Raw genomic sequence first — 12,979 nt, 5'->3', positions numbered from 1 at the left:
CCAGTCCTGGGCCTTCTCTCCAGTCCTGGGCCTTCTCTCCAGTCCTGAGCCTTCTCTCCAGTCCTGGGCCTTCTCTCCAGTCCTGGGCCTTCTCTCCACTCCTGGGCCTTCTCTCCTGCTCTCCCTGATCTCTTCAAGATCACTGAAAATGTCTCTGAAATCTCATCTGCCAGTTCTTGGAGCAGCAGAGGGTATAATTCATCAGCTCCTGATAGCCTGAATTCTTAAAGGAGTTACAGGTGCTTTATCTCCCTACTTCTCTGGGGTTCAAATCCTCATTAGCCATTTTTGCTCTGTTCTTTCCTTGGCAGAAAAAAAAAACACAAAAAAAATACAAGCAAACATCAGAGTTGAGCAAATGGGGATAGGATTAGTACCTACTTCACCGGGTTGTGAGCATCAAATCCAATGAGATAATGTTTGTAAAGTGCTTAGCACAGTGTTGGGCACATAGTAGGTATTTAATAAATGCTTCTCTCCTTTGTTCCTCTTCCCCAATAGCCCCTTGAATGGCTAGTCTAGTCCTATTTACTGTCCAACTTCACCGAAGAGGAATTGTTATATCTGCTTCCTCATCTGCTGCACAGGCTTCAACTACCATTAGATTGTGACCTCCTTGAAAGTCGGGACTATCTTTTGCAGTTTTCTGCATCCTTGGCATTTAGCACAAGTGCCTGAAATATTTTGTTGATGTTCAGTCACGTCCATAGGCACTTAATAAACATGATTGATTGATTGAACTCCTTACAGTTTGGTTTCTCCTCCAACTATTCCCCTGAAATTTCCATCTGAAGAGTCACCACAAATTACTTCCTAATCACAAATCCAATAGCTTTTTTTTCACTCATTCTTTTTTTGGCAAGACAATCAATGTTAAGTGACTTGCCCAAGTTCGCACAGCTAGCAAGTGTCAAATATCTGAGGCCGAATTTGAACTCAGGTCCTCCTAACTCCAGGCCCAGTGCTCTATCTCCTGCACCACTTAGATACCCCATTTTCTTGCTTATTGTTTACTTTAGTAAGAACTTTGAAACTTAACCATTACCTCCTATTTGAAACTCCTCCTTTGATCTCTATGATTCTGTGGCCTCTTGGATTTTCCCTTCTTCCTCTGATGATTTCTTCATATTCTCTGCTAGTTTCTCTTCTTCTCACTCCTAAATACAGAAGTCCCTATAATTCTGTCCTTAGTCCTTTTCCTTCTATATATTCCCTCTGTACACATCTCTGATATCATCTGGTCCTGTAGTTTTAATTATCTCCTTTATCCAGATAATATCCAGATGTGTATCTGTCAAACTAACCTTTCTCCTGAACCACCTACATCATGGGTATCATTGCCTGGATGTCCTTTCTTTGACTCCTGTTCAACATGTCCAAAGCCGTATTTGTCATTTTCCCAAACCAGCTGCTCCTTTTTGACTACCCTGTTCCCTTTAATGGTATCACCATGCTTCCAGGCACCTGGGCCAAAAACATTTGGGCTCCTCCCTTTTGCTCACCTCCTTTACCCTCAATAAATTTCACCAGTTCTGTCTCGAGAATGTCTCTTCTTCGCCTCTTCCGTTTATACTGCCATCACCATAGCTTAGACCCTCATTACTTCTCACTAGGTGGTGGGAAGACTCTCTATCCCTTGCTTTCCCCCTTAGCCATAATGCTTGATTTCTTATAAAGCTTAGAGAGCTACAAGGGTTTATTGGCTATTGGCCCCTGAGTTCCCCGGATGTATGAAATATTCAAGGAAGACAGGCATCTCTGGTGTGAGGGCTACCTGCTAAACAGTTCAAATTCCTTAGCCTGTTATTCCAAACCTTCTCCTCCCCCCACCTAGTTTCTATTTATTTTTCCAGCCTTATTTCCAATTGCTGTTGTTGTTCAGTCATTTTTTTTTTTTTATGTCCAATTCTTTGTGACCCCATTTGGGGTTTTCTTGGCAAAGATACTGGAGTGGTTTGTTGTTTCCTTTTCTAGCTCATTTTACATCTGAGGAAATTAGAGTATACAGAGTTAAGTGACTTGCCCAGGGTCACACAGCTAGTCATTGTCTGAGGCAGGATTTGAACTCCGGAAGAAGACTCTGCCTGACTCTAAGCTCGGCACTATGGCGCCACCTAGCTGCCCAGTTTTGATAGGTAATAATACCACTATTTTGACAGGTAATCGTACTTCCAATTTCCCACTTTGTATTCCCTATCCTACCAAACTTGATTTCTTGTCATTCCCCAAACATGCCTTGTGCTTTCCTGCCTCCATCATCTTACTCACATTATTATTCCATATAAAAATCCTACTTAATTATAATAAGATTTCAATTTCGAGCTGGCAGGAAGCTTGGAGTTCAGCTGGCACAACCTTCTCACTTTACAGATGAAGAAGCAGAGATCCTGTCCTTCAAGGCCCAGCTCAAATGCCACCTCCTCCATGAAATTTCTATTATCCCCCCAGCATGGAGTGATTAACAAAGGGTGGCCCCTTTCCATTCCCAAACCATTTTGCAGTTTCTCTTGGGGATGGAAGGTGTCAAGACCTATGATTTCATCGCTGTAGGAAATTCCCTAGAATAATGCAGATTACAACTTGAAGTCTTAGAGAGTTGCCTAGGGAATGGCAAGGGTTAAGCAATTTGCCCTGGATCACATAGTACATGTGGAAGGCAGAATTTGGACCCAAGGCTTCCTTAGCCAAATCTGGCTCTCCATTATGCCATACTGCTTCTCTTGTCCCTCTTAGCATCTTTATTTCTTTCTGATTCTATGATACTAATGTGTACCTATTTTATTTTGCCTATTATATTCTACCCTCCATGAAGAAACCATATCTTATTCATCCTTATGCTGCCATGACCTTCCACATCCCCTAGCACAGGGCCTTGCCAGAGTAGACTTTCAGTAAATTGAAATGGATAGAAGACAGGATTCAGATCCTACCTGTTGGTACCTGTGGACTTGTGACTTAACCTCTCTGGGCCTCTGTTTCCACATCTGTAAAATGAGGGGGTTTAGACTAGATGACTTCTGAGGCCCCTTCCAGCTTTAGATATATGACCTATGAATCTCCTTGAGCCTCCATTTCCTCATCTGAAAAATGGGATAGAATTTATGGCCAAAAAGATCTATGATCCCTTTAACCTGAAAATGCCATGGACTTTCCCTGTAACTCATTTAAGTTAGAACACTCTCTTTTTGGCTATAGGTACTATGGGTTAGGGGTAGCTAGGTAGCACCATAATGCATAGAGTGCCAAGCCTGGAGTCAGGAAAACTCATCTCCCTCTGAGTTTAAATCTACCCTCAGACACTTTCTGGCTGTGTGACCCTGGGCAAGTCACTTCACCCTATTTGCCTCAGTTTTCTCATCTATAAAATGAACTGGAGAAGGAAATGACAAGCCACTCCAGTATCTCTGCCAAGAATACCCCAAATGGGGCTACAAAGGGTTGGACACTACTGAAACAACTGAACAACAATAAACTCTGGGTTACACAGAAAACCAATCACTATTATATATATATATATATATATATATATATATATATATATATATATATATATATATAAAGAGAATACTTCTCAGGGGCAACTAGGTGGCACAGTGAATAGAGCACCAGCCCTGGAGTCAGGAGGACCTGAGTTCAAATCCAGCCTCAGACACTTCACACTTACTAGCCATGTAACCTTGGGCAAGTCACTTAACCCAATTGCCCCTCCAAAAAGCAAGAGAGAGAGAGAGAGAGAGAGAGAGAGAGAATACTTCTCAGTGCTTGCATCCTAAGATAGGGGGACAAGGGGAATAGACGGAGGAAATGATGATATCTGGTGGTTGGGTACCAGGAAAAGGTATTTTGTAAGGACTTGTACCTCCCAGTAAGAAGACATGTTTTATGTTAATGTGGTGAGCAGAGGCTTCCTTTTTCCTTAACCTAGTCCCTACATATAAGGATGCTTTGGCCAAACGTTCACCTGGCCTTTGTCTGAAGATCTGCTATTTTGTAAGGTAAGGTTTCTGTTTGATGTCAGTGATTTTCCAGAGCTCGGAGAAATGAAGTCCATACGCAAAAAATGAGAGAGACAGTGATGCCCACTCTTTCTTTCTCAGGATGGCTCCACGTTTTCCCTCTCATTCCGTGCATATATCTCCCAGAGTTGGAATATAAATAACAGAATGTTTACTCTGGAAATCCATACTAATTTCTCTTCCATGTGACTGAGCTTAATAAGCAACACTGTTTTTAACCACAAGAAAGTATGCAAATCCATCCTTGAATCCTATTTACTGTGGCATAAAATATAAGAAATGTCGAGAGATGATGAAGGATTCCTTCAATTTTAGCACACATTCAATCTAAATTTCATGTGCTTTTGTGCCCAGAGCCAAGTGAATGTCAGTGACTGCAATCTTTTTTTCAGCCACTAAGACCAAAAAAATGGATAAAAATCAAACTCTACCTTCCCCTCTTCCGCCTCCAAGGTCTCTTTATTAAGTAACAAGCCTGCTACCACCATTCTTGGGAATCCACCAAAGGGGGGAAATCCTGTCTTCCTCACACTCTGCACTGACTGCTTTTCATCTCTTCCTTGTAGATACTGGATAACGGAATTCTGGGTCATGTTTAAATTGGACGCCAGCTTGACGAACAGTATGGAAGAGTTTCAGGAATTGGTGAAAGCTCACGGTGAGGAGTTGCACTGCCGCCTAATTGATACGACGCAAATGTGAGTGTCAAGGTTTGGAGTAACCTTTCAAAGTCACACTGCTTCTGTAATAGGATCATAGTGAAACCGCCCCGGCGCGGCCACTGCTGCCAACCGCCTGCGAGCTCTCTCGTTCAGAGGAGCCCCCCTGTGTCTGTCAGGATGACTCACGATACTTTTAGGAAAAGTTCTTGCTTTTGGAAACACCTGATTCTTTAACCAGGAAGCAAAGAAGAAAAATATACTGATGCTGTAGCTGGAGATGAATCCCTGGGCCAAAGATTAAAAATTGATCCTGGTTAAAAAAACAAAACAATAGGCTGAGGAATAATGACTTTTCATAGATATTAATATGGAAAGTATAACCATGGACAACCTTTTTGAGCCTCAGTTTGCAATAATATAGAATGGGTATAATTAATATAATATCTACTTCATAGGTAAGGCTCAAAGAAGACAACATATATAAATCTTTTTTGCAAAACGTAAAATATGCTTTATAAATTTCACTTATTGTGACAGTGACGGTGGTGATGGTGGTAATGGTGTTGATGGCCATGACTGCTGTGGAAAGAGCTAGTAAAAATTTGATGAGATAATGGAGGATGGGGAATGAGAAGCATTTATTGTCTACTGTGTGCCAGGCATAGTGCTAAATGCTTTATCTTATTTGATGAACACATCTAGAGCCACAGAGTTGCCTTTATACCTGCAGAGACTTGGGGCTCTTAAGACCGCTGGTCATCTAGTCCAATCCCTTCATCTTTTTTGGAGAGGGCAACTAAAACCCAGAAAAATGAAATGACTAGTCCAAGGCCATACAGGAAATGAACCAAAGAGCTGAGATTTGAACTTAGGTCCTTCAAGTTCAGATCCAGAACTAGTGATGTTTGTGTTACTATCATGGAACCCTAGAATTCTCACTGTCGAAGAAACAGTCAGAGGTCTTCAGATCCATCCCCATGGGCTGCTCATCTGTAAGTCTAACAAGCCCACCGTGGGTATATGCATATCTTTCCTGTTTTCAGATTCCTGTGAAAAAAGAGATTACTTCCTCATCATGCTTCTCCAAAGGAATTCTGTTGTTGTTGTTCAGTCACATTCAGCTCTGTGACACCATAGACCATGCTATGCATGAACCTTTCTTGTCAAAGATAATGAAATGGTTTGCTATTTCCTTCTCTGTAGATTAAGGCAAAGAGAGGTTAAGTGACTTGTCCAGGGTCACATAGCTAATAAGTGTCTGAGGTTGGATTTGAACTCAGGTCATCCTGACTCCAGGCCCAGAGCTCTATCCATTAAACCATCTATCTGGCCCCACTCCAGGGGAGTACCTATGTTGTTGAAGATTGACATTCACAGAATATTCAGAGTTGGAATGGACCTAAAAATCATTGTTAGGAACTTTTCCCTTACATCAAACAAGATGTTTCTCTGCAGCTTTGCCCGTTACTTCTAGTTCTTTCCCCTGGGACAAAGCAGAATAAATCTGGTCCCAAGACTAGCTTTTACGGATCATTGGTCCCGTGTCACTGCTCCTGTCCCATGGTGGCTGGCTGCCCTAAGAAGGGGACAGTGGAAAGGGCACTGAACAAAATAACAAGCGACAAGTTTCTTCGTAGAAGGAATAAAATCATAGTAAAATGTATGTGAAAAAAATGGGCAAGAATATCCAGGGGCAACCTAAGCAGAAGAGGGCGGAAGAGAGTAAAGGGATAAAGAAAGCGGTCTGGTACCCCCAGGATTTAAAACATCTTCCAAAGTAGTTACAAAAATTATCTGGTACTAGACCAAAAAAGTCAGGGAAAGATGCTATCTCATTGTTCTCATTTTTATACATCTCTCCATTACATTTAAGTTTCAAAACCAGATCTATTGTCACAGAAGTCAATTAGGATGACTTAGGATGGGGAGTGCTTTGGAGAAGCAAAGAGACCAAGCAATACAACACAAGCAGATGAAAGAACTAGTAACAAGGAGCTAAAGCTATGACTGGTTTTAGGCGCTTCCATTAGCTTGAAGTAAACTCATTTCACCCTGGAGTATGTTTGAAGTTCTTATTGAAAGTCAATAAAATGTCTTGGTTGTAGTCATCTTAAAAAAAAAACTGATTTGGGGAAATTCTGATGACATATTGTTTCAGCCTAAGAAATGTTATCTATATTGTTGTCAGAAATGCTAATGGATTTTTTTTTGCAAAAAACAACTTTGATTTATTTCTCTCTTCCCTCTTCCTCTCCCTCCCTCCCCCTCTCCTATATCTCTGTCTTTCTCTCTCCATTGCCTCCTGTCTCTTGTCTTTCTCTTTGTCCCTCTCCTGTCTCTTTCCCTTTCCTTTTTATATCTGTCTTTCTTTCCCCATCTCTTCCTGTCCCTGTCTCTCTCTCTCCATTTCCTGCTATTTATCTTTTTCTCACTCTCTCCTTCTCCTTCTCCTCCTCCTCCTCCTCCTTCTCCTCTCTCTCTCTCTCTCTCTCTCTCTCTCTCTCTCTCTCTCTCTCTCTCTCTCTCTCTCTCCCCACTTCCTCCTGTCTCTGTCTTTCTCTCTTCATCTTCTCTATCTCTATATGCCTGTCTATCTGTCTTGAACTCACACAAAAAAAGCAATGCTCGAGACTGGTCTAGGAAGCTTACTCAAAGGATAAAGCCCAACACCAGTAAGAAACGGAAAGTATCACTTCTCTTTGACCATCTGGAGCCAGGAGAGCTGTCTGAGCACCTTACTTACCTTGAATTCAAATCCTTCCGAAGGATATCGGTATGTTTCCAGGACTCTAGTGAATGCTTTGGGGCTTCTGAGAAAAACACATAGCTGAGATTTGAGATCCATGCATGCTAAGACTCAAGTAAAAAGGACAGAGCATAAACCAGCAAGGAGCAAGGGGTGGGTGTATATGCCTGTTGCCATTCACTCAAGGTGTAGTGAAAGAAGTACTGGCTCCAAAACCCAGGGACCTGGGTTCAAATCCTGCTTCTGACAGAATCTGTGTAAACTTGGACAGTTGTACTAGATGGTCTTAGAGTTTTCTTCCAGCTCTAAATCTATGATACCCCTCTAATCCTGAAGGATTCCTGAGTCTTGGCACCATATTCAAGGAGTCTCCTCCAAAAGAATACAGTCAACCAGTACACCTCAAAGACTTAGGTGATCTGTCTGCCCCTGCCATGCCACCCACCTCTGACCATGCCCTTGACTCAGCCCCTCCTTAGTTTCTAGGATTCCAACATGGCAGCAGGTCTCTTTTCCCAGTTTTGTTCAGAGGCTTTCACTGTCAATACAAACCACCCACCCTCCAAACCTTCCAGTACCCCAAACCTTGTAGTGCTTATAAGACCTCAGGGATCCCAGGATCATGAATTTAGACCTAGGAGGTCCCCCAGAGGTTATCTAGTACAAACCTTCCTCATCCTTTTTAATATGTAAGGAAACTGAGGCCCAGAAAAGGTAAAGCAACTAGGTCAAAACAGGCCATGAGTGACAGTCTGGATTTGAACACAGGTTCTTGGGTTCTGACCCCACATCTCCTTCTATTGCACCACAATAAAAGAGTTTTCGCAGCATGGTGTAATGAGAAGACCACCGTACTTCGAACCAAAAGACCTACACAATTTTGTGTTGCCACTGGGGAATTGTAGGCCAGCTTAAGAAAGGTCTTTTCCTCCTCTCAGAGCATGGATGTTCCTTCTGTAATCGTAGCAGGGCAAAAGAAACCCCACTGCCAGAGAGCTTCTTTCATCTGCCAAGAACCTCCATCCCTACGCCCTCCTGGTAAATCACCAAACTACACAATGGGCTGCTCCCCCACACCCTGACCTTTTTACCCACCCACCCCCTGTCCCAAAACAGAGGGCACTGCCTCAAACAAATGGCAACCTTCCGGGTCTGCCAATGCCACCTGCCATCAGGGAGCAGGCCCTCCTACTGACCACGTTGGAGCAGAGCTGAAAAGGGTAGTTTATCACCCCTGGAAATCTGAACTGGCAGGGCCTTCCCAGTCAGAGCTACTGAAGATCTGCTTGATGCCAGTGGCCAGATAAATTGTGGGGGAAGTGTGAAATCATTGCAAAAGTGAGGACTCCGAGTTGGCATTTTCCATTATTCCTCTGAAATAACTGCTTTTCATTCATTCCTTCAACAAGCATTTATTAAGCTCCTACTATGTGCTAGGCATTGTTTCAGGAACTGGGGGAACAAAGAAAAAATTAAAAACAAGAAGAAAAAGCCAGTCCCTGCTCTCAATATTCAGCTTTCTTTCCTCTCTCGTGGGGCAGCCCCTTCATAGAAGATCTCTTTAAGGATGTCTGCATTTTATCTAGTCAATTAAAAAAAAAAAAACCATCTGGGCCAGATGGAGGAAGAATGCAAGAGGTCACATCCTCTATCCTCATGTTGGAAATAGATAATGGTATTTACTGTTTCCTTTTTGATATGTTATCTCACTAAGAGGGAAGAGGAAATAAAGAATGTGTATGTACAAGAGAGAAAGTTACTAAGAGATGCTGCTGTTGATAACGATGTGGTTGAAATCCCAAAGAAGCACGTTCTTTCAAAAGTTTCATATTTGCAGGGGTCCCAGATCTACTGGCCATGAATGTGCATGAGGGATGGGCCCTTTTTTCCTATAGTCAATGACATTTTTTTAAACTTGACCTGTGAAATCCCTGCCTAAAATGGTTACATGTGACCTTGGGCAAATCACTTACCCCCAATTGCCCTCCCAAAAAATGCAGTGCTTAACTGCATGTGGTCACACACCAGCAATAGCAGTATTCTGAAACACTACCTATGTAATATGTGCCCTCCTTGTAGAGATTATGGGTTATGCTGGAGAAAGCAAAAACCCTCCCTCCTCTTGGTGGTGCTGATTTAGCAGGGGGACACATGGCAAACTGGGATGTACAATTAGGTCTCAAATACTTAATGTGGACATTAGTTTTCAAGCAGGTAAATAATAGGATTGTTGATTTAGAACCTGAAGGACCTTAGAAGCCATCGAGTGCACCCCACACCTTGCTACACACACACATACAATTTTATGAATGGGGAAAATGAGGCATAGAATTAGGTGGCTTAAGCCAGAGTCACAATTTTATTGCGTCTGAGGCAAGATTTAAAACTTGGTGTTGCTGACTCCCAAATCCTACACCTTATCTATTACACTGCATTGTATCAAATTCACTCTGATTCAGCAAATAATTATTAAACACTTAATTATTTAGCACTGAAGTATCAGACACTGTGCTAGGCATTAGGGTTGGAAGACAAAAAGGAAACAGACTCTGTCCTTAAAAAATTGATAGTTATACTGAGGGAGAGGAATACTAAATCTACAGATAAGTTTAAAAACATATATTTATAGATATATAGAAAATATATGTGCACATTTGTATAGGTATACACACATATGTGTGTATATACTTATATACGGAGATAGAGAAATTTCAGGGAGCACAAATAACTGGGGGGACCAGGAAGAGCCTGGGGGGAGGGGTGTCACCCTTTACACAACTCAGATTCACAAGACTGATAATCACCTCTATCCTGGATGATTCTTGCTGGCCTCTCAGATCCCTTCCTACCGAGATGCTGTTATTTTCTCTTTCTATGGGAGGCGGTATCACAGAGTGATCGGTAAGGTGGTAAGCACTCCGAACCTGGAGTCAGGACACCTGGGTTCTAGTTCTCCAGACACTTAATAACTGTGTGCCCATTTGCTTTCTTTGAATCTCACTTTTCTCATTTGTAAAATGGGGATAATGATGCTAATACTACCTACTTCCAAGGGCTGATGTAAAGAAAACCCATTGTAAATGTTTAATACTCTACGTGAAAGTGAGTTTTTATTATGAAGTTTAAGTCAAAGTGAAGTGGGTTTTCTTCCTATGGCACATAATGATAGTAATAATAATAATTAATATTTATATAGTTCTGTAAGGTTTACAAAGTACTTTACATATATTGCATCTTGTTTGATGTTGGAGCTATTATGATCCCCATTTTGCAGGTGAGAAAACTGAGGTTGACAGAGGTCAAATGACTTGCCCAGGGTCATGCAACTAGTAGAAACTATCTTAGGCGGTATTTGAACTCAGGTCTTCCTGACTCCAATCTCAATGCTCTATCGACTGTACCATTTCAATGAATGAGCAAATTTCAATGAAAGAGCAAAGGACTTGGTGTCAGTCCTGGATCTGGAGGCCATCTCTGCCTCTTACTGGTTATGTGATTTGGGGCAAATTGTCTAACCTCTCTGAACCTCAATCTCCTCATCTTTAAGTTGGGGGGATGATATGTGCATTACTGACCCCGCCTCCCACGGCCATTGTGAGGAAAGGTGTTTGCTAGCTACAAAACACTCCATAAATCTGATCAATAGCAGACCCTGTCCACCCAGGCATCAGATGCAACACAGGTGGTTTCCAAAAATAGAGCAGCCCTCCTGATTCCTCTATTTCTTTTTCTCAGTTCTCCGATTATCAAAATTACATTGTGAATAGCTGTGTGAAGGAGAATCCCACCATGGAAAGGTCTATCGCTTTATGCAATGGCATCTCCCAGTGGGTACAGCTGATGGTGCTCAGCCGCCCCACCCCGCAGCTCAGGGCTGAAGTCTTCATCAAGTTCATAAAGGTGGCTCAGGTGAGTGCCTTGATCTCCATCTCTGAGATGACCAGTCCTTCTAGTCTTCTCCTCTTAGAAGTTGGGGGGGGGGGGGGCTGGGAGGAGCCGGATGTTGTATTCATGAAGTCCCAGGAAAACAAGATGAAGCATGCTGCCTTCTTAGTTGAGGGATGGGGTGCTTTGGATGCTGAACATTATTGATGAATTCAAACGCAGTTGATCTGTTTCCCTTTGTTCCAAGGGGTTGGGGGCAGGTAAATTGGGAAATGAATGTGTTGTGAAAAACAAACAGCATCAATAACATTCATAAAGGTCCAAGTCTTTGATAACTTTTTTTTGGAGGGGGAAGGGGTTAAGTGACTTGCCCAAGGTCACACGGCTAGTTTTGTGTTACGTGTCTGAGGCTGGATTTGAACTCAGGTCCTCCTGACTCCAGGACCAGTGCTTTATTCACTGCACCACCTAGCCATCCCTCAAATGAGATTTGAGGAGGAAAATACAAAGGAGTTTGCAAATGGATTCTTAGTCTTCCATTTTGTATAAAAATAATTTGTAGCACCAAACGGGGGGCATTTGAGGGAAGGGGGAAGGCAGGCTCTTCTCAAGCTGGGCGATGGGTGGATACATGCTGCTAACCACCACTTGTTCTATTGGGTTTGTAATACAGAAACTCCATCAGCTGCAGAATTTTAACACTTTGATGGCTGTGATCGGAGGACTGTGTCACAGCTCCATCTCCAGGCTGAAGGAGACAAGTTCCTATGTTCCCCATGAGATCAACAAGGTCAGTGTTACCCTCTTCACTCCATGGGTGCTTAGCAGGAGGCCAAGTACAGAATGCTTCCCAGAGCATATCACCAATGGTGACAAAATTGGCTCCCTATGCCTGTCCAAAAGAGGGATCAGGACCCCATATATATATATATATATATATATATATATATATACACACATATATATATATGCATGTAAATATAAAGGAAGCCACAGGATACAGGGTCAAGTTCAGGGGTGGGGAGCCTTCGACCTTGAGGCCACATGTGGCTTTCTAGGTCCTCAGGTGAGGCCTTTTGCCTGAGTCTTACAAAACAAATCCTTTTATTAAGGGCATTTGTTCTGCGAGATTTGGATTCAGTCAAAAGGCCTCACTTGAGGAACTAGAGGGCTTCATGTAGCCTTGAGGCCACAGGCTCCCCAGCCCTGATAAAGTCATCCAATAAGCATTTATTAAGCACTTACTGTATGCTAGGCATTGCACTAAGTACCAGGTATACAAAGGAAGGCACATACAGGGCCCCTGCTCTAAAAGAGCTCACATTCTGGTCTCTCCCTCCCTTTTCTTTTCCCTCATTCCCTTCCTCCTCACCAAATATCATCTCATGTACTGGCTCCTTCCCAACTGCCCCCAAAAGACACCTAGGTCTCCCCCAACCTGAAAAATGCAATATGGATGTGTGCATGCATGCCTTTGAAAAATACAGCATCACTCAAATGCCTTTGTACGTACAAGATATTTATAGTGTAAATCATAGGTTATCTCAAAGGGAAGGTAGAAGCAGCTGGAGGGACTGAGAAAGGTCTGCTGTAGAAGATGTGATGTGACAGGAAAGAAGGAAAGAAGGAAGGAAGGAAGGAAGGAAGGAAGGAAGGAAGGAAGGAAGGAA

General features: G+C 42.6%; 1 protein-coding gene across 1 annotated transcript in view; it reads left to right on the top strand.

The window, feature by feature from the left end:
- The window catches only part of RASGRP1 (RAS guanyl releasing protein 1), a 119,528-nt gene that overhangs the window by 77,673 nt on the left and 28,876 nt on the right, over positions 1 to 12,979 (top strand). The window contains exons 4-8 of the mRNA XM_069105718.1: positions 3,933 to 3,995; positions 4,583 to 4,714; positions 7,298 to 7,451; positions 11,160 to 11,333; positions 11,983 to 12,099. Of these exons, the coding sequence (XP_068961819.1) occupies positions 3,933 to 3,995; positions 4,583 to 4,714; positions 7,298 to 7,451; positions 11,160 to 11,333; positions 11,983 to 12,099 (640 nt within the window). The remainder of the gene's footprint in view (positions 1 to 3,932; positions 3,996 to 4,582; positions 4,715 to 7,297; positions 7,452 to 11,159; positions 11,334 to 11,982; positions 12,100 to 12,979) is intronic.

Source organism: Petaurus breviceps, unplaced genomic scaffold (genome assembly GCF_028583685.1).
Source record: "Petaurus breviceps papuanus isolate PSGF00001 unplaced genomic scaffold, PetGlider_PUasm1.0 77, whole genome shotgun sequence".
Classification (NCBI taxonomy): Eukaryota; Metazoa; Chordata; class Mammalia; order Diprotodontia; family Petauridae; genus Petaurus; species Petaurus breviceps.
The sequence above is the reverse complement of the archived record's forward strand: the minus strand, read 5'-3'. Positions and strand labels throughout refer to the sequence as shown.